We start from the raw sequence: 27,168 nt of genomic DNA on the forward strand, positions 1-27,168 counted from the left end.
TTTTTGTGTTTCCATGATATATAGGAAAAAAATAAAAATAAAATAAATTAAAATGAAATAAAATATAAATTAAGACACCTGACTTACATCTGTACTTATCTTCCAAATGTGCTTTACACAGGGAAACTACACCAGTTTTAAAAGATAAGACACGGATCCTTCCTGTTCGACCCCTGTTGATGATGATAAGAAAAACAAACATTGATTGATAATATAATCCACATATTTGAGGTCTTATTTAGGAGAGTAATGCAACTTTTAAAATTAAACACAATCTTAGCCACCAATCTTAACCACCAATCATTGCAGGAGGTTTTTAAGAATAGGTTGGACAAATACATGTCAGGGATGCTCTACGTTTACTTAGTCCTGCCTCAGCACAGAGGGCTAGACTAGATGACTTCTTAAGGTCCGTTATAGCACTACATTTCTATGATTCTGTACTACTTCATAAAACTTAATTCTTGTGTAACTTATACATGACCTGTTGAATACACTGGTTAAACAGTGTTCATCAACAGCTCCAAGATAAGTAACTGGTTGCTGTTCCATAGTTAATGCTATGTTTTGCACTTAAATCAGGGATTCAACCACTCTGGCATGAATGCAATGGCGGTGTATCTCCCCACAATTACAACACTTACTGAGTCTGAACATTCACATGTACATAACCTTTAATTAGTTTGAGAGTTCATATTAATTTAAAAATGGGCCCTGTAAAAAATGTAACATCCTGGGCCAGTCTATTTTTTTAGTCCAAATGATCTTAATAACCAAATAATGCACTCTTCAAACTTCCCATATAGACTGAAAGTCACCACATCTGAAGACATTTGGTTATTTTTCACTTTTATTATTTATAACTGAAAGTGCTTCAGCAAGGGCTGACAAATAAATGTTCTTATACAGAAAATTCCACAAACAATTGCCCTCTTTTAAAATGGCTGCCATTTCCTTTTGTGATCAATGGAAGTGAAGCTAAAAGTGCTTTTAGTAAACACTTCATCTTTTAATAAGGCTACCACCGTCCACAGTTTAAAACGGAAGTGAAGCCAAGATGTTTTCAGGGAAGATGGGGGTCCCAGACAGCATAGGGAGCCTCACTCTTCCCTAAGGGCAGCCTGACTTCATTCCTACTGGGAACACTGGGAGGTGGTGAACATTTTGAAACATGTCTTCGCTTAGTGTCAGCACTAGCCTCAACTCATTAGTGACACCAAAGATGTAACATTCAAACACCTTCCACTCTCTTTAAAGAGTGTATGGGCCCCACCCCAGTCCGCATGTGGTCTCTAGTCATCCTCCTTTCCCCTATCCACTTGTGCTCTGCAGCCTCTCTATATCTACAACATCCTCCATGACTGTGTGCCACGCAACATCACTGCTTGAAATCCTACTTCAGAACTCAGTTTTATTTCAATTTACTTTCAGTGGGAGACTTTCACACTAAATAATATTCCAGATAATATCCCAATTTTGATATATTTAAACAAAACAACCTTGCTCCCCAAACAAATGATCAGAATGTGTACAATACAATAAGCATATGTCTAACAACTCCTTGAGGCAGAGATCTATCAATAATTTTCGGTCTGTAAGTGTCACTTTCACTATTGTCACTGAAAATAAGAACAATATTAATGCATGCAATTATAAAAGGCACCCCACGCTGTGCTGCACAGCATATGATCTTAATACTGTCAAGATCAGCAGAAGAGCCAATCATAGAAGTGTAATACCTTAGTAAAAAAAAAAAAAACTCCACTGAAATGAAGAGAGACACTACAAATTTACAGTGGTGTAACAGATCAGAACTTGGATAACTCACCACATCCCATTTTAATTTTTAAAAATATTATTTTCCTATTCATAAATCAGCATCTGTTATTCACTTATGTCAGTTCAACATTCTGTTCTTATTCTTTTCTTCTTTGCACTTCCTCCCCTTCCACAAATCCTTTCCAAATTCATTATCCTTTGTGCCCTCAGAAACCCATGCAGATGAATACCAGCCTAATGCAAATTATACAGGAGAGGCATGTAGCATGATGATTTTCCTGTAAGGTGTATTAATTAGGAACTTACATGAAGCGTGAGTTGGTTCAGTTAGCTACACCCTCCTCCCTGCCTCCCAAATCAAACAGATAATTTAGCATGTAACTGCAAATGAGTATGAATATCTGATCAATTAAAACAAATGTGAAACATATTGAATAGCAAGGTTGCATGCCAAATTGGACCACTCACTGTTCCAGTTATCAATACCTTTACAAACAACAGTTGGGAAGCATAATAAATGCAAATTATTAGTTTTTTTTTTGTTTTTAAATGCCACAGAATCTCTAATAGGAGAATGAATTCAAGAAAATCATTGAGGGCTTTGTCTATTTACCCTATCAGTACATACATCTGACCCTTGGCTCTTCTTTCTGTGCTCATCCAGGATAACACAAACACAAAACTTCAGTAAAAGGCCATGCACTTGCCTTATCCCTGGGTCCCTACAATGTTCCCTCCAGTCCTGTAGCATCCATTTCCTCAGTATTCCTTCCCTCAATGGCGCAAACTATAATTTACAATGTAGTAGGTTTCAATGAAATTAATAAACATGATGAGACTGTATTTAGCAAGACAGAGTCTTGAGGAGAAGCAAGCAGGAGGATTTGACACTAAGGGGGAGGGGGAGGTAGATAGGTAGGGATAGGGTCCAGAGTGACCTAGACAAATTGGAGGATTAGGCCAAAAAAATCTGATGAGGTTCAACAAGGACAAGTGCAGAGTTCTGCATTTAGGACGGAAGAATCCCATTCACTTGTACAGGCTTGGGACCGACTGGCTAAGTGGCAGTTCTGCAGAAAAGGACCTGGAGATTATAGTGGACGAGAAGCTGCATACGAGTAAACAGTGTGCCCTCGTTGACAAGAATGCTAACGGCATACTGGGCTGCACTAGTAGGAGCGCTAGCAGTAGATCGAGGGAAGTGATTATTCCCCTCTATTTGGCACTGGTGAGGCCACATCTGGAGTATTAAGTCCAGTTTTGGGCCCCCAACTACAGAAAGGATGTGGACAAATTGGAGAGAGTACAACAGTGGACAACGAAAATGATTAGGAGGTTGGGACACATGATTTACGAGGGAGGCTGAGGGAACTGGGCTTATTTAGTCTGAAGAAGAGATGAGCGAGAGGGGATTTGATAGCACCCTTCAACTACCTGAAGGGGGGTTCCAAAGAGGATGGTGGTAGGCTGTTCTCTGTGGTGGCAGATGACAGAATAAGGAGCAAAGGTCTCAAGTTGTAGTGGGGGAGGTGTAGGTTGGATATTAGGAAAAACTTTTTCACTAGGAGGGTGGTGAAGCACTGGAATGGGTTACCTAGGGAGATAGTGGAATCTCCATCCTTAGCAGTTTTTAAGGTCAGGCTTGATAAAGCCCTGGCTGGGATGATTTAGTTGGGGTTGGTCCTGCTTTGAGCGGGAGGCTGGACTAGATGACCTCCTGAGGTGTCTTCCAACCCTAATCTTCTATGATTTTATTGCCCCAGCCTAAACACCTAACATTTTTTGATTGTGAAGAATTGTAATTTGTATTCAGATTTTATTCATATTTGGGTCTAAATACAAACTGGATCAGATATTTGTTTTCTGAAAACTAAAGTCGATTTAAAAAAAAAAAACCTAAATATTAAATATAGGCCTGTTCTCTATTGCTTGTGAACAAAGCAAAAAATCTAGTGTCATCACAATACATAATATAACATGGCAGAATGACTATCCACATTAACTGTATGGCTGTTGTGGATTAAGTCAGAATAGGAAGTCCTCCATTTATAGAATCACGCTGGTTGGGAGACATCTGCAATTTCTGATCCAGAAATCAATAAGGTATAATTACATTGATTAAAACTTGATGAAAGAAACACTCTTGGGGCATGGAAGTATTCCCATGCTATGGATATTTATTTTAACTTAATGAAAAATGTTGATGAAATTAAAAAAAGCACACTTTCTCATCTACACAGGTTTATTTTGCCACATGACATGTGAGTGTGTGTCTGACTTTAAGGATACCTAATAGATACTTCTAGTCTTAAGTAAGCAAGTCAGGGGTTGGACTGCCAAATTTTCTCACAGAATTTGCAGAGCTGTTTATTATTATAAATCCAGCAATAATCCAAAACTAGGCTGCTTTATTTAATTATTGGGTAATTTAGGAGTTGTCTGAGAGCTAGGAGGCAGCTGATTAAAACAGCAGATAGATAGTCTTACAGAAAATCCATTCAAAGTAAATCTACCCTATCTTCTGTAAATTCATGAGTGTGGACTCAGCATATCTAAATTCCACTTTGAAGTGGTCTTTGTTTGCTAAAACTGAATTTTAGGAGCGACATTACTAACCTACGAACATTCACTCAGATCTGTTGACTATTAGAAGTCACAAGCATATTGCGCCACAGGTGGCCCCCCCTTCCAGCATCTATCAAAGATTACATACTAAAAGCTATAGAAAATGTGTCACCGTGAATAGGCTTAACTGTTGGAAGCGTAGACAAGCATGAGCACACATATAATGAAGATTATGCTGTTGCTTTTTGATAATACTCTTAACTGGTAAAGATAAAGGTGTATTAACAAGGAAATTCAAAAGTGCCTTGCAGAGTCATAACTAAATGATGGGATGGAGTTCTGAAAAATGACCCTTACATACACGGACCATTTTAAAGTAGAATGTTCTATTTTCCAGCTCTATCACTTCTTAGCTTAATAAAACAATTTAGGACTCCAACCCTAACTCAGGGTTGTATTGCTTGAGCTAAGTGCAACCAGTAAGCCATTATTTTTATTAAATGTGCACTATGAACACCGCCTTCCAGCTCCGAGCCACTCATTTTGTAACCAGGAAGACAGCTCATTATCCCCAACGGTCATTAAAGCCTTTAGTACAGTATACTCAGACTACTCGCACATACGTGTCATAGACATTCAACAGCCAGTTGAGGCACATGTCCACACAGAGCGGGACGTTGACCAGGTTATTGTGCTCTTGTTCCAGTCGATCATAAATGGTGGTCAAGCAGTTAATGATCTGAAGGATATCCATCGACTGGTCATTCTGTTTGAGGTTGTGCTGGTCCAAGGCATCACATGCGGCAGACAGACTCAGTAAATCCACTGTTTAAAATAAGATAATAATAAACTACAACAAAAAACACTCAGTCATTTCAAGTATTAACCACCCCCCCGACAACAATATATTTTGATTACAATTTTCTTAAGCTTTCATCCCTTCCCCAACCCCTTGTCTGAAAATAACCTTTTATGCCTCAATCCTGCAGACTCTTAGACATGCATTAGGCCAGTGGTTCTCAACATATTTACCATTGTGGGCTGCATATGCACCTCTCTATGTGGCCCCATCCACACTATATTATATACGCACACACACACACACACACACACTATCTGTATGGCCCTGCGGATGTCCCATGGGCCACAGCTGTGTGCTGACTGGTCCACAGGTTGAGAACCACTGCCTTAAGGCTTTGCAGGACGAGGCCTTAGACCAGGGGTAGACAACCTATGGCATGCGTGCTGAAGGCGGCACACAAGCTGATTTTCAGTGGCACTCACACTGCCCGGGTCCTGGCCACCAGGCTGGGGGGCTCTGCATTTTAATTTACTTTTAAATGAAGCTTATTAAACATTTTAAAAACCTTATTTACTTTACATACAACAATAGTTTAGTTATATATTATAGACTTATAGAAAGAGACCTTCTAAAAACGTTAAAATGTATTACTGGCACGCGAAACCTTAAATTAGAGTGAATAAATGAAGACTCGGCACACCACTTCTGAAATGTTGCTGACCCCTGCCTTAGACTGTAAATTGTATAAGTCAGACAATAGTTTCATATTGTCTGTAAAAGATCTACCATACTATTGGATGCTATATAAATAAAATGTCTTCAAAGCATATTAAATATGAAATCATGTAATTTAATTTATATTCCTGTTGACAGTATTTGATTAAAAACATATTGAACATGATGTCATTTTAGAACATGCCAACTTTAATGAGGTTTTCCATCTATTTCCATCACAGCATTACTTTTGGCAAATAAAATACGACTTACTAAAGATGATGGGAGAAATTTCAGGGGGCCATATTCCATCGGAATATGCGGTTCTATCAAAGTGACTTTTTGTGTCAATTTTTCTTTGTATTCTATATAACAATGTAATAAAAAATACGTCAAAACCAAAATGAAACAATTTTGCAAAATGAAGTGTTTCAATCAATCTGAAACAATTTTTTCCCCAGAATTTTTCTTTTTGGAGAGCTTTGAAAATTTTGTGTTTTGTTCCGATACAAAATGAAGTGAAAATTCAAAATCCTTCAATAAATGGAACTTCTATTCTTTACACAGTTCTACTTATTACCCTGAATCTCTAAATGCACCTCTCACTAAGATAAAAAGCAGTTCAGTATCAATTGACTGAGGGAAGTATTTTGCTTCTAAGCTTTGAAGGATAACAATTGAGTGTTATGAGAGATGATTTTTAAAATGAAATGGGGATCATACAAGAAAGCAAGATATTGAGGGCTATCTATATTTGCACTCACTGCCATAATGTCTCAGCACCTCACAAATATTAATGAATTTATCCCCACACCACCTCCATGAAATGTGGAAGTATTGTTTTGCCTACTTCACAGATAAGGAAGCAAACCAGACAGACAGAAGGCCAAATTCTGCCCTCTTACTCACATTGAGTTGATTTCAATGGGATAATCACAGAGTATGGTATAACTCAATGTGATTAAAGGTGGAAGAATCTTGCCCTAAGTGAAGGTCATATAGGAATTAGGTGACAGAACTGGGAACTAAACCAAGATCTCCCAAGTTCCAGGTAAGTGCCCTAACCACAAGACCATGCTTCCTCTCTTTAAAATAAAGATTTTTAATGAGCTTTGACAAGCAACAATACTTTACAATTTAACAGATTTTAAACAGTGAAGCAATAGCTTAATGTCAAATTGGCCAAATTCACTTCTGGTGCAACTAAAAATTCCATCAAGGATTAATCTGGCTCTTTGTGTCCTAACAGGACACTAGTTTAGCATTCCAGACTTAGCCACTGAATAATTTGCAAGGGGTTATACAATATGGATGGGATTTTCAGCAGTACCTATGGAATTTCAGAATACAAATCTCATTGAAAAATCAAAGGAACTTGTGCTCCTAAATCCCTTAAGGACATCTGAAAATCTTAGCCTACCTGCCTAATATATCCAAATCCTAAAGCAAATAAAGTGTGTATATAATGATATATACATGTCTCTACTGTTATACTAAAAGATTTCGCTTACAGAGCAAATACATTTCATTTTTTGAAATTAGATTTTTCTTTAAATATAAAGCATCTTTATTTTGGAGATTGTATTTCATTTACTGACATTTAAAAAATGTAACTATCCTAAGATGTGTGTCTTGTTCAACAACAGCCTATTTATCACCCCAGCTCTAAGGGTCACAGGAAGATGCTTTTCTCTAATAACAATTTATTAGCCAAATTGGAAATGCAGCACTGCCTTCATAACACCTTTAACTTTAGCTTTAGGCTGAATGCTCAGTTCCTCTGTGACAATGAATCAATGGTAATTAAGTGAACCCCTCACGCATCTGGGTGGCAGCTTAATTATACATGTGACTACAGATACACATGGATCATTCTATTTTGTGAAAGCTTTTAACACTAATAAGTGGCAGCATCTTAATATCCTTTAACTGTGCTCTTTATTTATCAAATCTTCGGTCTTGTCTTGAAGTCAATGATATATGGGTGTCTAATAACACATGGGTGGGGAGGTAACACCAGTCTCTGCTGTAGGACAACTTCTACTCCTCCTGGACGTCTCCCCACAAACACATCAGGAGCTTAGTGGGAAAAGTACTGGGGGTCCATTTTCCCCCAGAGATTTAATACTCAGACTCCTCCCAAAATATGGGCTCATATGCATGATCATATCCTGAGACGTAACCCCCATGATGTGGCTTAATGCAGTCAACTAAATACATACAAGAGAGTTGTAAATCAGTGTACATGTGTCCACCTGGGGGTTTGCACTGGTTTTAACTCAATCAATTAAAACCAAATGTTGCACACTGTGTAGTTTCTGTAGGCTGAGCTCATTGCACACACTCTGGTTTTCCAGTTTTCACAAAAAATCAAATGGGTCCTGCCCACTGATGCCTAGAATATTCCCTGAAGTTTTGGAATTTTTTGGATGCAGTGTTCAAAAGCCATTGTGTTACATCTTAACAAATAGAGAATTTCCATCAAGTTGAGTGTAAGGTTCGGCCAATTACTGGCACAGTTTGTGCATTGACCAGCCTCTAGGATGTTTGTAGCCCAACCATGGTAAACAATACTTTGGATTTTAAAGAGAGAGACAGAAGAGGGAGTTTGTGCTTAAGGCCAACTCACATTCTCCATCAAAGACATGGGCAAGGGGGACCCATCCTGTAAAATGGCACTCATAATCTGATCTGAAGCTCGGGAAAATCTAAGGCCAATGCACGAGAGGCAAGTTTTAGGGAGAAAGTTGACAACTATCTAGTAAGTAAAAGATACTCAGTAGTAATCACATACTGAAATTGAAGGAAACTAAATATGGCTGGTAATTAAAATCATACAGGGATCTCACAGAATGCAAGGTCACCCCATGAGTAAACCTGATGTTCTCTGTTGATATGTAAGTGATCCTTTAATTTAGTTAGTATATACAGAGCAAAAGAAGATAATTGGTAAAGAAACTGCCGCATATTTCTCTTTTGTTGAATCTCCAGGATAAGTTTGTAAAGCAAAGTGAATTTTATTGACATCATAATGTTCAGATGTGGATTGCACTTAAAGAGGATATATTTTTAAAGCAATTCTGTACACAAGGAAATTAACATGCTTTGATGTGATTATCAAAGGGGAAATGTACATTTAAAAGCAATGGTGAAATGGTTATATCTAGCATGTACATAATATGCTGTAATGCTGGGAGGCTGGTGCCACATCTGAGACTATTTCAGGGTAATACCATGTGCAAACATTTCTCAGCACATGAATTTATTTGTGCAGGATCACCATTTTTTCTGCATTTCTCTTTTTAGCCTTAATATACCTTTACATCCATATTTTATTTTATATTATATATAAATAAAAAAACTATACTAAACTCATTCTTACACGTAGTTTTCCAAAATCCTGTAAAGGCACAAAACATAAACAGTATAAGTATAGTTGATTATTTAAAAGCATTTTTATTTTTGACATTTAGAAACAGGTTATATCTCCAGCTCTCAAGGCCTTCTATGAGGTAAATATAACCTGACTAGGAAATAAAAACAAAACTCAAAAGACAAAAATGTCTTGTATTTTACAGATTTGGTGGATTTACAGAAAATGAAAACAATCCAAGACTTCTCTCCTTCCCCGCCAAGTTTCAAAGATGAAGGAAAAAGGAAGGAGATGAAAGCAATTACTTCAATTGGAAATTTGAACTCTCTTGTTTATGTCTTGATGCCTTGAGATCCAAAATAGTGTTCAATTGCTATTAATGCCAAATTAAAAGAAACAGTAAGAAACTCAATAATAACTTTGCTGCATAATTAAATTGGGTTCACAAATGCTGGTGAAATTGTAAGATAAGAATATTTAATGATGGTGTCTTTGTTCTTTGCAGGAATATTGCTTCTCAAATAGTGAGTACAAACATAGTTATCCAGACTCCTCAAACAACTCTCTATGGATACAAGCATGAAGAATGTGCTTAGGTATTTAGTGTAGTTGCCACTGCATGTTTGTTAAAACATCTGGATCTCAGAAAATCTTCACTTGCCCTCAAGTAAACACGTATATAAAGACAAACTGTACCATAAACTTGTTAAGACAGTATGAGAAAGAAGGAATTGTGTGCCAGTATAAACATAATCGTATAGCAGGGCAGTTCTTAAATGTTTATCAAAGAAACAGCTGTCCTGCAATAGCTAGTCTAACAAATTGAGAATTTTTAAAAAATGTGGAAGCAGCAGCACAATATGAGATTAATTCAGCATCGAGTTTTCTTTATTATTTTGAATGGACAGAAGATAAACACAAGAAAAAGCTTTTATAAACACTGGGAATGAAATCCCGATCCAATTGAAATCAGTAGGAGTGATGCTATTGACATCAATGGACCCAGGTTTTCACCCAGATAGTTAACATTTCTAAAGTCTAAGAACCTATTTCTGATCACACGTAACAGAGTTACACAGGTGTAGAATTAGGTAAACAAGATCCAAATCTGGCCCAAAGTATTTTATGTTCCATATGTTCAGGCACAAAAGTGTCTGTTACACTTATATATTCAAGCTGTCTGCTGAGAACCATGTAATTCATAAACAGTTTCTTGACGTGAATTTCCCATGGGAAATCAACATTTTATTCTGACCCTGTACCATTCTATTTATTCTACAGACCTTTCTATACTCCCGTTTGTAATAGAAAAGCCCAATAATGTTTAGTTCTTATCCCCCTCTTGAAACTCTCCATAAAATGTAGTACTGATGCAAAACATAAACCTTAAAAAGTCTATACTATACAAAGATTAAATAAGTTTGTATAGTTCCAAGTAAGAAGCACAGCAGATTCATGGCTGGATGCAACTTATTGGAACATATTTGTGTTTGGAGTTTACATCTTCAGAAGTAGTCTGGCAACTACAAATAGTACATTTTTACTTATTTTAAAAAAAGAAAGAAAAAGATGGGAATGGTATATTGTTGTCTTGCACATTTTCAGGGGATGTAATGGGGGAGAGGAATTATATTAAGAATGGATATTTATATTTCTAAGAATTTCATAACTAATTCTTTATCACTATATTCATATTGGCAAAACATTCCAAATTATACGAGTTTAGAAACATTGTGTGGGCTTGTAGGGATTTGGCAATTCTTCTCTCATCTTTCATTATGCTGCCAGAATTTTCAGTTACTGTTGAAAGTGTTCATTAATGCAGGACTTTCAAGGATTAACTCTGTGCATTAGTGAAACCCCTCACTTTAACTCACCCCCTCCCCCTCAGCCTCATAGTGAATATGCTTAACGATACTGAGGTTTGATACAGTTCCAAAGAGCATGTGAACACAGATCCCAGGCTGAAACAGAAGAGAGGGTAGAAACAGGTCTGCAACTATCCCAGAAATTAAACTCTGTCTACAAGTAAAAGTGAATGAATAAAGTTAAAATATTACACATGACAGTTTCACATGGCATTTAAAATTGCATACTTTGTGTTTGATTGATCTAATAAGGAAACTATGACTACATTATTTAATCCATAATAAAGTAGGTAACTAGCCAATGTGAATACACAGACAAGCATGACACAGAGTATGTGTACACTGCAATCAGAGGTATGACTGCAGCCCCTGTAGGCATACCCACGTTAGCTTTAATTTAGCTAGCGTGGCTAAAACTAGCAATGAAGATGTGGTGGTGCAGGTTTCAGTGTGGGTTGTACAAGCCTACCCAGGACCCTGGGTTCATACTCATGTTTAAGATTAATGCCAGTATAGAATGATCTAGACATTAATGGAGCTGTAAAGCAGTGGTGAGACGTTCTCAGGCACTATGGTAATGAGGGTGGCAAAAATACCTAAATAAACAGGCTAAGATAGGACACATTTAAAAATTGTTAACTTAGGGTCAGAGTTATACTTTTGTCTTAACTTTGTTTGAGGTAGTTTGAGTGATACAAAACGCTGGAACATAGTGACGATGATTTTGGTCCAAAGTGTTCACACAGTGAACAGACTTTTGTTCATGAGATATTTTCTTTTTCTAAAAGTTGCCAAACAGGTTTGCCCTTTTGGCAGAAGAGACTAGAAGAAAATCTATAAAGCACAGGCATATACTTACAGCAGAGGGCTTTCTGCAGTCTTCGTAGTTTCATGGCAGTTCTGTAAGCCGAGAATCTGACATTGTTCAGGTCAGCTACAAGGGGAAAGTTAAAAAAGAATCACTGATTCACCAGAAAAAACATATGGATTCAAAGACCAGCTAACAAATCAGGTTAAAAATCTAAATCAAGAAAATACTTGCTGGTTTATGTGTGAAAATTACAGGTGTGTGTGGGGGGGGAAATCTGTTAAAAATTAGTTTTCTAATGCAATAATCAATACGATCAATAATTATCAATACTCATTTAGAAAACAAGTAAAACAGTCATTTAACAGAGTATTGTCTTGCTCTGGGCGCAATATTTTGAATTCCATGGCCCCTAAAACATCATAATCAAAAATGGCATTTCATGTTATTGTAAAGATACCATATCTTCTCAGGTTATGACCAATTTAAGAGAGTTAAGAATCTTTAACTCCTCCCTCTCTGCTTAATATATGCCCTGTTAGGGCAGCTGAAAGAGATTCCTACACAGATAAAACTGATAGGCTACTGCTAGGCTCTGCACAGGGGACCTAAGCAACAGGATACAATCCAGTTTTGTAATGTACTGAAGTTAGTCAGTTTCACTTAGTGCTGTGTTTAATGAAGTGTAGGCCATGCTCCAAGATCCAAAAGATTCTGTACATGTCTACTCCTCTGATTTATCCAGAGAGGTAGCTTTTCAGGTGCTCTTTTGAAGTTGTAATGAGCTGACTGGCTCTTACTATTCAGAGGCAGACAGGAATGAGAGTGGCCAAGAAACATATTGTATAACAAGGCTGTAACAATGCTGTTATTCCAGCTGTATCATTTAAAGATATAGCCTCATGGTTAACAAAACCAAAATATTTGTCATTTCCTACTAAACCTGAACAAAGTTGAAAAACTATTTCTAAAATTAGGACAACACAGATAAAATCTCTGCTTCTTAGCTGGGCTACAGACCAAATCAGTTACAATCATTAGTTAAACCTCTCAGCTACTTGTGATATTGGCAAGGGCTATACAAGGATGATTCAACAGTGACATGCAGCTATCTTTGGGGTGAAGCACAACAGCTATTTAACAGCACAAGGAAGTTTGGGACAAGAAGTGAATAATACCCATGCAAAACTAAAACCAAAGGGGCAATATTAAGCAGACAGAATACAATTACCAAATTGGAAGAAACCTGTGTTAATACCCTTACTCTTAGGAAAATTGCCATGGAATTATTAATGATCAGATGATAGTCTTCCAATTCATTTCCTATATACCTACCACCAGCGGCAGTATAACAGACCATTGCAAAATGGAAACAGCAATATAGACTGAAGGCTAGAAACCCTTTCTATCTAATCCTGGCTCTGATCCAATTTGCTGTGTGGTCTTGGATAAATCACTTAATTTCTCAAATCCAACATTTTAATTACAGAAGCTTGAGATCTGGACAGAGCCGTAACAAGGGCAAGGCGAGTGAGGCACTTGCCTCAGGTGCACAAAGCCAAGGGGCACAGAAAGCAGCGGAAGGGGGGGAAAAAAAGAAGAAAAAAAAAGCCGTGATTGGTGGCGCTTCGGCGGCAGCTCTACTGCGGCCACTTCATTCATTCTTTGGAAGCAATTCGGCGGCAGGCCCTTCCCTCCGAGAGGGACTGAGGGACCCACCGCTGAATTGCCGGCCCTGGGGGAAGGAGCAATTTTATAGTCTTGCCTCAGGTGCAAAAATACCTAGTTACAGCTCTGAATCTGGATGCAAATATGTGCACACTATGTGACTGTGATGGCGAGCAAAGGTATTTAACAAGTTAACTGCAGCTGCAATCCTGGTAAATCCATCAGCTAACCTAAGTGTGCTACAGCACTCACATTCTTTGTGCAGGCAAAAAGGGCCTACTCTTTTTCAAGATGATGCCCTCAATCTCAATTTCCCCACAGAGACATCATGAGGCCTAATAAGTTAATGTTGGTAAAGTGCTTTGAAGGTGTAAACTGATACATACGTGCAAAGAGTTACTCCCAAAGTGGAATCTCAGGTCTATATATCCATCCAGCTAATCCACTTTAGAATGCTACATATGTTTGAGTACCAAAGGGGATATCCCAACTATATAATATATTTTCAGTAAGCTATTTTGTGAGAGTATTTTGAGTTTTGCTTATTTGATAGATGGTATCTAACTTCTATTTAGGTATGTAAAATGCTCTACCCAAAGCATCTTGCCTTGTAGAGGAAGTTGGCAGCTTTCATCATTGTGTATTTGCTGATTTCCTTCTCTCTACATAATTCCGTGCACCTTTCTAATGGCACCTCTCTAATGTATTGTTCCTGCCAACTCTAACTCACTATAATACTGACAGGTCCATAAACCTTAATGTAGTTTGGAATAAACTGTGTATTTAAACAAAGTAACTTAATCTGTCTTGAAGGCAAATTAATAATGTACTCCTTTGCTACGGTACTGAGATTTCAATTTCACTTTGTACACTTGTTAGAAGGCTGCACTTCTATTTTGAAAAAAAACACCTTGTAATTTTAGGACAAGAAGGGGCAAATGTTCTTTGTTAGAAGTAACATGGCGAAGAGTGAGTAGTGTGGAGGGTGACAAAAACAAGGCTTTGGCTAGCATTTGACCAGAGGACTAAGCAGTCAATAAATGCCAGTTGCACGGGATGATGAAGTTTCTCTGCTTCTGATTTACATTTTATATACACATTGCAGTCCTACTGCTGAGGAGTCTATGAAGTCATCTGTGTTTTCCATCCATTTTTCTGCAAACACAATACAGACTGTATTTCCATTCACCACAAGAGATGCTGCTTGCTGAGCATCTGAACCTACAAAGCATAAAATGCAGAAATGGAATACAAGTGGTGGTGGTGCAGGGAGAAGCTGTAAACTCCAAAAGGAAGTTAGCTGAACTGGAAAGAACAGTAGTTATTTTGTATCGATATATCAATGTATGGTGCTGTGAAACGTTGTAAACCTATTGCTCTGATCTTAACATATCACCTCTATCGCCTCTATTCTCTTAGTGGAGGGTAATTTAGAAATTAACGAATAACTGATTTTTCAATTCGCTGGCAGTTCCAAAAAACAAGGGGAAATGGATTTGAGTTGAACCAAAAATTTCAAAATATTTAGGTGAACTGAAAAAGTTGACAACAAATTGTTTTTAGTCACCTGAAACGTTCCCCCTTCCCCCCCAGGAACTTTTTAAAAATAAAAGCAAAGAGGACTCCGATATTGCAGGAGGGTGCCCCATGCGCAGGATTATGAAATATTCCAATATAGGTGTCTCAGTCTCTCCTCCTGCTGAAGCTGTTCCACTGTGTCTAAATAATTATTGGAGCAGCAATATGAACTTGGGTAAACATGCCTGTCCTACGAGTGCGCTAACCACCCGGCTAGAGAGGCACTCTCATTCTGTGCTAATTACTATTCAAGTATTTTATACACTGCAGAATAGCTCAACAAGAGAGACTGTTAGAAACCCACGCTAGAATAGCCCAGCAGCTAAAACACTCTCCTCTAGCATAGGAGACCCTTCTCAAATCCCTTCCCCACAAAGGCAGAGAGGAGAATTTTGAACTGTGGTCTCCCACAATCCATGTGAGCACCCTAACCACTAGGCTAAAGGTTATAAAGGGAGCCACTGCCAGCGCCACCACTACCAGCCTCCTGTTCAATGTCTTGCCTTGTTAATATTGAGTGGGCTATAATATGGAGCTGGAAGACGCTTGATGGTAACAGCCAGGCACTTAGTTTTATCTGAATTCATAACAAGACGAGCGTATACTGCTTCTTGCCCAAACAGACTGGCTATCAGCTGCAGCGATTCACCAAAGCCAACAAGACCAAGCCATCTGCATATTCAAGATCTGAAAGCAGAATGGCATTCAGCTCAATGCTCAGACAACAGCTGCTATTCAAACAACAAAAGATTAGGTGGCACTTTACAACTGGAGGACTAGAGTTCAAATTCCAAGTTAGATTATAGGGGAAAACGTGTTGTTCCTTTGAGACGATGTGTTTGTTGCTTCTTGCATAACAAAGGTAGATAGACCTGTCAGTTAGCAGAAACCTGCATCTATGGATCGGCTTGGCAGCTTTCTCCAGACGTGTGGAGCCCTATTCAGAGGCTATTGTGTACCTTACAGCTCCTCTTTCTTTATCATAGTCTTTATCTCTGGGATTTCCAGCAGTGATTTTCTTTTATCTTCTATCCTTTCTCTACCTTTTTTCCCTTCTCTTTTGGAGAAATTCCTGTAGCTGTTTTTCCTTGCTTGGGGCTTGGCTGCAACTGGTGAATCACTGCATAGAGGAAGCCAGTTTAACAAAGCTCCAAGCTTGAAAAGAAGAAAGTCAGGGGAGCAGTCTTACCTCCTTAAATAGCTTCAGCACTGGCGCCAGTGGAAGTAACTGACAGCAGGCATAGTAAGGCAACAAAGCATACTCCTCAGCTGGTGGTTAACTCAAGCATCAGTGTACTGTGTGTATGGAGAAGGGAACTGGAGCAGCAATCTACCAAGAGATGACTAAGAGGGGATATGATAGAGATCTATACAATTGTGATTGGTGTGGAGAATATGAATAAGACAGAACTAGGTGGTCACCCAATGAAATTAATAGGCAGCAGGTATAAAACAAACAAAAGGAAGTATTTCTTTACACAACAAACAGTCAACCTGTGGAACTTGTTGCCGGGGATGGTGTGAAGGCCATAAGAGGCTTCAAAAAAGAATTAGATAAGTTCATGGAGGACAGGCCTATCAATAGCCTTAAGCCAAGATGGTCAAGGATGCAACCCTGTGCTCTGGATGTCCCTACCCTCTGTTTCCCAGAAGCTGGGAATGGGTGATTGCCTGTTCTGTTTATTCCCTCTGAAGCATCTGATACTAGCTATTGTCAGAAGACAGAATGCCGGGCTTGATGGACCATTGGTCTGACCCAGTATGGCCATTCTTATGTTCAAGAGGGTAAGAGCATCACTAACTCAAATAAATACACTTCTAAGGGCACGTCAGAACAGTCTTCTTAGGGCTAGTCTACACTGGCAGTACTTTAACATGGTTTGTGTGGTTGTGGGAGGGGGGGTAGCCCATGAGGGGTGTAGCTCCCAGCACTGGGGCACTGTCTACACTGGTGCTTTACAGCGCTGACACTTGCTGTGCTCAGGGGGATGTTTTTTCACACCCTGAGCGAGAAAATTGCAGTGCTGTAAACTGTCAGTGTAGACAAGTCCTTACTCTAACGGCAAGTCTTCCTACTCAGAAAAAAGGGCCAGACACTTTCATCTAGCTGAGTATGGATCATCCATAGCTCTTGTCCTCTTCCTGTGATTCTCCCTATGATTTTGGTCATAAAGGATAAAAGCCTTTTCACCCAAAGAGTCACCCCCTGAACTTCTTTTACCTGAAAACAGATAGGAAAACTGTAAAGGAGGCAAGTAAAAAACAAAAAACAAAAAACAAAACAAACAACAAAATACACTGAATCATGGGTGCCTGGAGGCTGAACAAGGCTAAACCCAAAAGAAATGGACTCTGACTACTCCAATGATATATCATCAGATTCCTTATCTCTCAAGAGGGTAACTTTGAGACTCCAGGCGATCCTAAAAGTGAAAAACAGTTACTTGAGAACATTTCTTCTCCAAATATACTGCAACACTGGTGACAAGGGTTACCTAGTCTCTTGGAATGAAGCAGACTAAGGAAAAGAACATACAGGAATCACTAAAAAGCATATTTTCATCCAAGAGGAAAAAGAAAACAGGATTCACTGTCCATACATCCAGAAACAACATTTTCAGTTCAGAGGGGGATAAACCTTTTCCAAGAGAGATGTGTTCATAGCATGATTATGTTACAGAAGCATAGGTGGTAACTCTGTGGGTGCTCTGGGGCTGGAGCACCTATGGAAAAAAATGGTGGGTGCTCAGCAGCCACCAGCCACCCACTGATCACCTCCTCCCCCTCCCCCCAGTGTCTCCTGCCCACCACTGATCAGCTGTTTGGCAGCAGGTGGGAGGTGCTGGAGGGAGAGGGCAGAGCAGAACAGGAAGAAGCAGGGAGGGGTGGAGTCTCAGGGAGGAGGCTCTGTAATCCTTGCAAGTTTCCACCTCAGCTTTACTGTTCAGCTGAAGCTTTCCCTTGCCTAGTTAAAAGAATTCAAGAAGCTGTTGACCAAGGTTAAATGATCCCTGACAAATATTACATACTACTTCAATAGCTTCTTCCTGTGCTACACACTATCACAGGTGCCGTAAGATTCGCCATCAGCTCCATGACAACTAATGCAGTAGCCAGATTCCCAGATCAAATGTCTTCCTCCAGGTTCAGTAACTGACTACAAGTTATGCAACAGGAATTGGTCTTCCTTTCATACGTTAAAAACTTTGATTAAAGAGATTCCAGATCCTTTAGAAGAAGATATGGACAACACAAATATCTGATAAGGAAGACCCTCTCAGTACTCTATAGCATCAAGCAATTTGCATGCCTATATGCTAGTGACCAAGAACTACTACCCAATTAGTGAATATCCTATGTGGGAAAGAGTATGGCCCTCTAGAGGGTCCTTGGAATTACAAAATATGCAGTCAAATTAGAAAAATTCAGAATAAATTCATCTTATTTTTCTCTGCTACTAATGTTTTCAGTTTTTTGTACTGAAAACATGTAAATGAATTGTATAAATTGCCATATGATAAGCTGGAGCTTTTGATACTCAGCAAAGTGGAGGTAATGGTATGGAAGTATGGAATAAACACATAAAATAGGTGTTTCTGACAAAATAATCTTGAGTGAAACAGCTAAATATTAAAATGTAAATGATTATCAATAGGTTTTGGAATCAATACCCTATTGAGATGAGTGGGAATGTCCACGCCTCCTTTAGAGTTAACTGTTTCTGGCTATACCTTTGCAACCATAAAGGTTAGAAATACAATTTTTTTTAAACAAAAGCTTAGATTCTGTAGCATAATTCTGCTACAAACTCCATTGCAGCAGTCATAAAACACATGGGAATCAATCTCTAACTTGAAAAAGTTGAGCTGCACTACCAGCCACATCTTCAATGTGTTTGCAATCTTGTTGCTTCTACTGCAACTTTTCAACTGCAATAAATAACATACAACAGCATGAGTTTGAGTGAATCCTTTTGGAAGTGGACGGTCAGCTGAAGTCTTTTATTTGCAAGGTGTTTAGCATTGAAAATTTGAGCCATCTGCTTGAATTAACAGTAACATAACAATTCGTGTCTGATGAAGTGGGTATTCACCCACAAAAGCTTATGCTCCAATACTTCTGTTAGTCTTTAAGGTGCCACAGGACTCTTTGTTGCTTTTTACAGATCCAGACTAACACGGCTACCCCTCTGATACAGTAACATAACAGTGTTAAGTCACAGCCTAAGAAAGACAGAAATTGGCCTCTCAGAAAAACTATTAAAAATCCATTTTTTCAGGTTTAACTCCAGTTTTCATATATGGATTTGAGAGAGGGTGGGAAAAAAATTTTGGTTCAACACTAAAACTAGATTCCTTACATACATATACCTTACTGTATGGAGCAGTAAGCAAAGAAAAACATGTAATTTTTTAAAAAAGATGAATGATAAAGAATAATTCCAATAACAGATGAAATGTCTGACAGGGAGGAATATTTCACTTCTATGGTCTGGACACTATATCCCAGTGAAAATGTTACATAATTGCTTTTCAAAGTCTTTCTTGAAAAGACCAGTCATTCAACAGTTGCCCCAGCTGTTAAAGAGAGCGCTGAATGACTGGGATGTTTCATTCAATAATGTACTGTCCTCTGACACAGACTAAGCTGCCTATATGATTAAATGTTTCTGGGATGGTCCAAGCTCTCTCCTGCCAAATGCTGCTCATATAACAAGCTTGGCAGACATTAAAAAAATCTAATTAGAGAGTAACTCAGGAAGCCATTTCAACTTGGGAACCACGGTGTTCTTTAGTTTAAAAGAATGTATATATTTTAAGTTGGTCACAATAAAGCTCATCAACACAATGCAAGTGTCCTTCCTGAAGGACAACAAAACATTACAGTGCCATGTGATCCTGCGGGTACTCAGTGAAATTCCCAGTCCCTGACTATTATGTAAAAGAAAACAAAGCAGGAATTTAAATGCTTCAGGTGATAATTAATAAATGGAACAAGTTAGCAATTGACTTGTTTTAGTGCAGAAACTAAATTCCATGCTATCAGATCCTCAAACATGACTTGCACTGGTAAACACCAATTGTTTCACCTTCCCTGCCCCTTTTTGGGGGTGGGAGAAGGAAAAAAGAAAAAAAAGAACCACATTTAAAAAACTGGAAGTCTTGTACAATGCCTATGACCTTCTCAAAGAGCTGTGCATAAATACCATGCACTATTTAGGCTACCTTGGTGAAAAAGATGTCAATATTTTCTCCAACAATTCCTAGCTAACAGAATTTAGAACTGTTTGTATTATATTACAATCTCACTACCAGCCAATCAACATCCAGGCTTCACCAGACTGTTAAAGTGTTTTTGTTTTGCTAAATTTTGGTCTCACATAGCCTTCAAAATAGCGGGGATTGCCAGAGCAGCTGGTAAAGTTTGGCTAAGTCTACACTACACACCTTACAACAGCGCGTGGCTCTGCCGCTACAGCCACCCCATTGTAGGGTAAGCACTGTAGTCGCTCTTTGTTGCCAGGAAAGAACTCTCCTGATGACAAAATAAAACCACCCCCAACAAGGGGCAGCTTCATTGCCGGGAGAGCGTCTCCCGCTGACGAAGCACTGTCCACACTGGTGCTTTTCATCATTAACATTTTTCTGGTTCAGGAGGGTGTTTTTTCACATCCCTGAGCAACAAAAGTTTTAACGATGAAAGCTCAGTGTAGACATAGCCTTATATTTCCTCCTGGTGAAACATTCTTTACATAAAACCATTGAGGGGAGGGTGTTCTCTCCTTAAAAAGGTTATAAAAAAATGCAGCCAAGGCTAAATGGTCCATAGGAAAGAAATGAGGCAGGCAGCATTGTTTAGTAGTCTGAGCCTGAGTGGAAGTCTGTAACTCTTGAGTTCTAATCATAGTTGACACAATTTCCTTCTGTGCTTTGAAGATGACAAGGGATAATGTCATTATTAATAAAAGGGAAGTTACTTACCTTATTGTAACTAGAGTTCTTTGAGATGTGTGGTCCCTGTCAGTATTCCACTGTGGGGTATGCATATGCTGTATACACCTGAGACCAGGGAATTCTTGCAAATTGTGTCAGTTGGTCCCTGCTCTCCTTGTGTACTGTGCTCAGGATAAAAGGAGCAATGCAGAGCAACTACCTCTCCAGTTCCTTCTCTACCATGAATCCAGTCATGACTCAAAGCAGAGGGGAAGGAGGGCGAGCAGAGGAATACAGATAAGAACCACATATCTTGAACAACTCCAGTTACAATAAGGTAAGTAACTTCACTTTGTTCAAGTGCTGTCCCAATGCGTATTCCACTGTGGGTGACTGACAAGCAGTACTCAGAAAGAAGGAGGTACAAGGGTGGAGGCAGTATAAATACTCACAGAATTACTGTCCCACAGGATGCGTCAGTGGAGAAGGCTTGGACCAAAGCATAATGTCCAATGTCTTGTGGATGGAACTCCATGTAGCTGCTTTGCAAGTATGAAGCAGGGTACTTATGAAGCAATGCTACTGAGGCTGCCTGTGCTTTTGGGGAGTGAGCTCTTACCCCATGTGGGGAAGGAAAATGTGCCAACTAATAAAGTAGGTGTGACATTATCTAATTAAAATTTAATATAGATAATTCGTGCAACCACTATTATATATTTGCAACGAATCTTGTACAAAATATGGCATATAAGATATCTATGAAAACGTTATGATTATGCTATCTGTATGCATGTATCATTTGTCTATTTGAAAATATGAATATTGGCTCTATACCTGGATTTCAAATGTTTGCTCCTGGGGTAATGCCCACAAGGTAGCTAGCCAGCACATCTCGGAGGGACTATTCAAATTGAGTGGCCCATCAAAAGAACATTTAACTGACAATGGACCATGGGAAATGCCCATCTACACTTAACAGAATTTCCTGCTGTGACTAGGCGAAATGCATGGACATGTGACTTGCCCATGTGACTCCAAACTCCATCTTGTTGCTGTAATTTTGCACAGTACGAACAATGGGATTCCCTCCACATGGCTGAAGCTATAAAAGGCTCTGAAAATACCTCTATTTTTCCTCTTTCTTGTCCAGACCTCTGGACTATACTAATGGGAGCATTCTAACCAAGGGACTGAGGTCCTTCCAATGATTTGGAAGCAACCAGAGACTTTACTTAAGCCAGCAGTTTATTCCATCACTACTATAAGCCTGAACTAAGAACTTTGCAATTACTGTATATATTTGATTCCTTTAACCAAATTTTAACTCTCACCTTTCTTTTTTTTTTTTTAATGATGAATAAGCCTTTAGATTTTAGATACTAAAAGACTGGCATATTGACCTGTGTGTGTGGCTAGTCCAGGGGTGGGCAAACTATTTGGCCTGAGGGCCACATCTGGGTATGGAAATTGTATGGCGGGCCACGAATGCTCACGAAATTGGGGGTTGGCATGCAGGAGGGGGTGAGAGCTCTGGCTGGGGTGCGGGCTCTGGGGTGGGGCCAGAAATGAGGAGGAGGCAGTGTGTGGAGCCTCCTGGCTGCCCCTACATGTAGGAGCCAGAGCGGGGACATGCTGCTGCTTCCGGGAGCCACGTGGCGTGGGACAAGCCCCTGACCCCACTCCCTGGCTGGAGCGCCGGAGCAGGGCAAGCCCTGGACCCCGCTTCATGACAGGAGCTCGAGGGCCAGATTAAAATGTCTGGAGGGCCAGATGCGGCCCCCGGGCCATAGTTTGCCCACCCCGAGCTAGTCCTTTGGGATCAGAAGAACCTTTCATTTGATGAGACTGGTTGTAAAGAACCACTCATCTCTGAATCTAGTGTTTTTGGAATGCCCAAGGACACTGCTTTTATGACTTCTTGTTAGCCAATGTGGTCCAACAGGAGTTTACTTTTGTGGCTGATTTGGTATCTTATGGGAGAATAATCACCAGTTTTGGGATTTGTTTGCCCTATTTCTCATAGAATCATAGAATCTCAGCAGTTTGTTCTGAATTTGGCACCTTCAGCTGTGACCCACTGAGGCACGGTTACAGTAGGATACAGCCAGAGATACACTTGGAAATCTATATCCTCTCAGAGAATCTCCCTCATGACAACGAAGCTTTCCACTTTCCACTATGACAATGAAGAGTCTAAGTGCCTTTCTGATCTGTTTTGTTCTCTGCATGTAAAATGCCAATGCTCATCTCAGGTCGAGGGAAATGAAGTCTCTTCTCCTTGCTAAAGGCCTGGGGCTTCAGGAAAAACAGAGGTAAGTGAACTGACTGGTTTATGTAAAATTCTGAAAGTATCTTAGGGGTGAATTTGGGGTGTAGTCATAGCAAGACTTTGTCCTTCTGGAATACTGCCTTTGGTGGATTGGCCATTGGGCCCTCAGGTTCACCCTCCTTTCTGGCTGAAATGACAGCAACAAGGAAAAGTGAGACATTGAACATGTAGCCAGCAATTCAAAGGGAGGTGTAGTGAGTGTCAAAAGTACTAAATTAAGATCCCAGTGAGGGGCTGGTTTTGTTACTGATGGAAAGGTTCTTACCAAGCCCTTTAGGAACCTGGTCATTACTGGGTGGGATAATGATAAAATAGTTGTCTGTTGGCAGATGAGACATGAACCTATAGTGAGCTGAGGGAGAGGCCAGTCATCTTGAGATAGTCCAAAATAGAGGGAATATTTGCTGTCTCTGGTGACATATAGTTTTGCTGGACCCAGACAGAGAAATTTTCCACTTGGCTAGGTAACATTTCCTGGTGGAGTCCTTTCTGCTATTAAGAATAACTTGCTCATCTTCCAAGCAACAATGTTCTAGGTTTGACACCCATCCAAATACCAAGCTGTGAGATGAAGAGAATCTAGGTTGGGATGCTTGACCTTGCATTCTCCTGAGTCAAGAGATCCAGGAAGGACTGAATGCTGACAGCTGAAGGGGTTGACATTTGTAGAAGACTTGGGAACTAATGGGGCATTTGGGAGGTCAGAGAATCTGAGCCCCACCTCCAAGGTTTCCAAGATTCCACCCACTCTGTGTCTCATGGCAAAAGACCAAGGCCAGAACCTCAGAGATACGCCATCAGAACCCCCCCATGCAGGTGGAGTCGAATGCTGTGGAGAACGTTGATGAGTTCATCTACCTAGGCTGCAAGCAGAGTAAAAACAGTCACATCAATGGAATAATTGATTTTCAGCTCCTGAGCATTCTATCGAAAGTGCCTTTTGGCTGGGGATGAGGCTGGGTAGCTACAGCTGAAGTGGAAGGAATGCAGCTTGTAAGAGCACTGCTGGTAGAAAGGTTGTGGTAAAGGCCTCAGTTTGTAAGGCTGCTTACTGTATTTCCTCTTTGGAGACAGAGTACTCAGGGAGCAGAGGATTGCCCAAGAGTCTTTTAGTGAGCGCAAAGAGTTGTCCATCTTATGGTTGAGAAGATTAGTCTCATCAAAGGTCAAGTCCTCCATGGTATTTTGTATCTCCCCGAAGAGAGCAGCCACAATTCCTATAGCAGTCACCATTGACCTTGATGTTGTGTTGGCTGCTCCAATCACAGCTTTTAACCAGGTTCTGGCCACTACCTAGCCTTTGTCAATGAGTTCTTAATATTGAGACCTGTCCTCCTGGGGTAATTTGTCCTTCAAGTCCAGGAACTTTGAATAATTCAGAAAATTGAAAACTATTAGGAGAGCCTGATAGTTTGATATGCTAAATTAGAGGCTGGTTTATGTAAACACGTTCCTCCCCACAACATCCAAATGTCTGGCTTCCTTATCTGCAGAGATGGCCCTTTAGTCACCTGGATCTTTCTGATGCTGTTTGGACAACCAGAGAATTAGTGGCAGAATGGGTGAACAAGCGCTTTGCTCCGTTTGCTGGGACAAAAATACAGTTGTTCTGCCCTCTTGAAATACAGGCACATATTGCCAGCATATGCCTTACTGCTCTTGCTGGTTCCAGTATGGCTCCATTCACTGGGAGTGCTACTTGGCTAGATCACATGGGCTGTAGGACATTCAGGAGCTTGGGAGCTCTTTTGCTCCTCTCTGTAGCAGCTCCTGGAATTGCCTGTGGTCATCTGGAGATGGCAAGGCTGAAACAACCACCTCATTGGGTGAGGAAGATGATACACATGGTGGTACCAGCAGATCTGGTTCTTCTTCTTCCACAGACTTAGGGTGAAGTTCCGTTGACCTCTTGTGGGGGTGGAGGGTAGTTTAAGTACCATGACCATGGGTCCCCTGGGTCCAATTAAGGCCAGTATAAGGAGGTTGAAAATATGTTGCAGTGATCGCCCAGGCATTGGATACCACCAGTCCTTAGGAGGAGGCTGCTGCTTGAGTGAACAAGGCTGGTTCTTTATCCCCTCTCTGGCCTGATCTCCCTAGGCAGAAGTGAAGGTGATTCCACAAGTATATCTGACTCTCCTGATGATGAAAAAGTCAGATCCAGCTCCATCTGCAGTGCCGTCAGTACAGCTGATGGAAAGCTATGGTTACTGGATGGGATAGGAGATTGAATTCCTGAATTCCTTGCTCCTCTTGGTGTTAGAATCTCCCCAGTGAGAATTAGTCTTGATAACATGAGAGATTGTAGATTTTGGAGGGTGAAGATATACTCTAGAGCAGTGGTTCTCAAACTGTGAGTCAGGACCCCAAAGTGGGTCATGACCCCATTGTAATGGGGTTGCCAGGGCTGGCGTTAGACTTGCTGGAGCCCATAGCTAAAGCCCGAGCCCACCGCCTGAGGCCAAAGTCAAAGCTCAAGCTCCACCGTCTGGAGCTGAAGCCCAAGCGCTTCAGCCCTGGGTGACAGGGTTTGGACTCCCCCACACATCCCCTCCCAGGCTGGTGTGGCTTGGGCTTTGTCCCCCCTGCCCGGGATGGCAGGGCTTGGGCAGGCTCAGGTCTCAACTCCTGGAGTCCTGTAGTAAATTTTGTCGTCAGAAATGGGTCGCAGTGCAATGAAGTTTAGAGCAGGGATTCTCAGAGTGGTGAGAGTCACCAGCCCCTCTGGAAGTTGCATCTTGTTGCCTTATACCTCTGGAGTCAGTTTTAGTAGCTGGTGATCCTCTATGGGAATGAGATGGTAGAGTTCATGAATGAATCTCTGACCAAGTGATTTTTTGTCAGTCCTTACAGTTCTTGGTTCTTTGGTTCCCAGTGCTACATCTTAGTCAGTACCACAGTTGGAGTGGAGGCTGGTATGGTAGGAGCCTTGCATCGTTTCATGTACCTTCTGACCAGGAAGCTTGGAGGTTGGGGGGAGGCTATGTTCTTGTAGCCTGGACACAAAGACTTGCCCGACTTGGACAGTCGGGGAGGGATTCCTCCTCTTAGATCTAGGAGGGAATCTGTTTTTATGCTTATGAGAGTGTCCCCCACTCTTGTGAGAAGGCCTACATGAAGGGTCCTTAGCCCTGCTCTTTCCTGCTCCTGAGTCAAACACTGTGATAGGAGGTGGACTCCTTGATGACTCTGGCCAATGTACAAGGGGCCAGGGTGGGGGAGTGTCCTCTCGAGCCCAGCTCTGGCAGGGGCCTCAGCACTCCATAAGGTACTTCTGAAGCCAGATTCTTATGCTTGCTGCAGTTGGCTGGGGAAAGAGCAGCAGATATTGCATTTAGCAGAGATATGTGCTTCTCCAAGGCAGTACAGGCAGCACTATTGGTTGCCACTGACTGAAATGGAGAGGGGACAGGAGAGACAGTTTTTGAAACCTAGTATCCAGAGCATAATCTAAGTCCTGAAATGGGAGACTGGGAGGCTTAACCCAAGAGGGGATTCTAACTAATGACTAGCTAAACTTGTAAAACTACTATCAATACTAACAATAAAACTCAGAGTTACATAAAGCTTTGAAATATTTACAGGAAAGAGAGAGGATCAGCTCTGCACACTGGAGAGTTCCAACTTAGTCAGAAGAAACTGGAGAGGCAGTTGCCCCTTATGTCATTGGTGCAGAGCACCAGGAGAGCAAGGGCACAGGTGGGAACCAACAGACAATGCCTGCACATGCATATCCCACAGAGGAACAGCA

General features: G+C 40.4%; 1 protein-coding gene across 30 annotated transcripts in view; it reads right to left on the reverse strand.

Annotated features, from left to right (window-relative positions):
- Positions 1 to 27,168, reverse strand: part of DMD (dystrophin) — a 2,035,724-nt gene that overhangs the window by 59,887 nt on the left and 1,948,669 nt on the right. For 28 of the 30 annotated variants that reach the window (XM_039486264.1, XM_039486496.1, XM_039486317.1 and 25 more), the window contains 3 exons: positions 11,961 to 12,035; positions 4,968 to 5,169; positions 88 to 173 (listed from right to left, as the gene is read on the reverse strand). In XM_039486264.1, the coding sequence (XP_039342198.1) occupies positions 88 to 173; positions 4,968 to 5,169; positions 11,961 to 12,035 (363 nt within the window). Of the gene's footprint in view, positions 1 to 87; positions 174 to 4,967; positions 5,170 to 8,824; positions 9,607 to 11,960; positions 12,036 to 13,914; positions 14,799 to 27,168 lie in introns of those variants that run through there. The other 2 variants (XM_039486351.1, XM_039486360.1) reach the window with 2 other exon arrangements.

The sequence above is a fragment of the Mauremys reevesii genome, linkage group 1 (genome assembly GCF_016161935.1).
Source record: "Mauremys reevesii isolate NIE-2019 linkage group 1, ASM1616193v1, whole genome shotgun sequence".
NCBI classification, from domain to species: domain Eukaryota; kingdom Metazoa; phylum Chordata; order Testudines; family Geoemydidae; genus Mauremys; species Mauremys reevesii.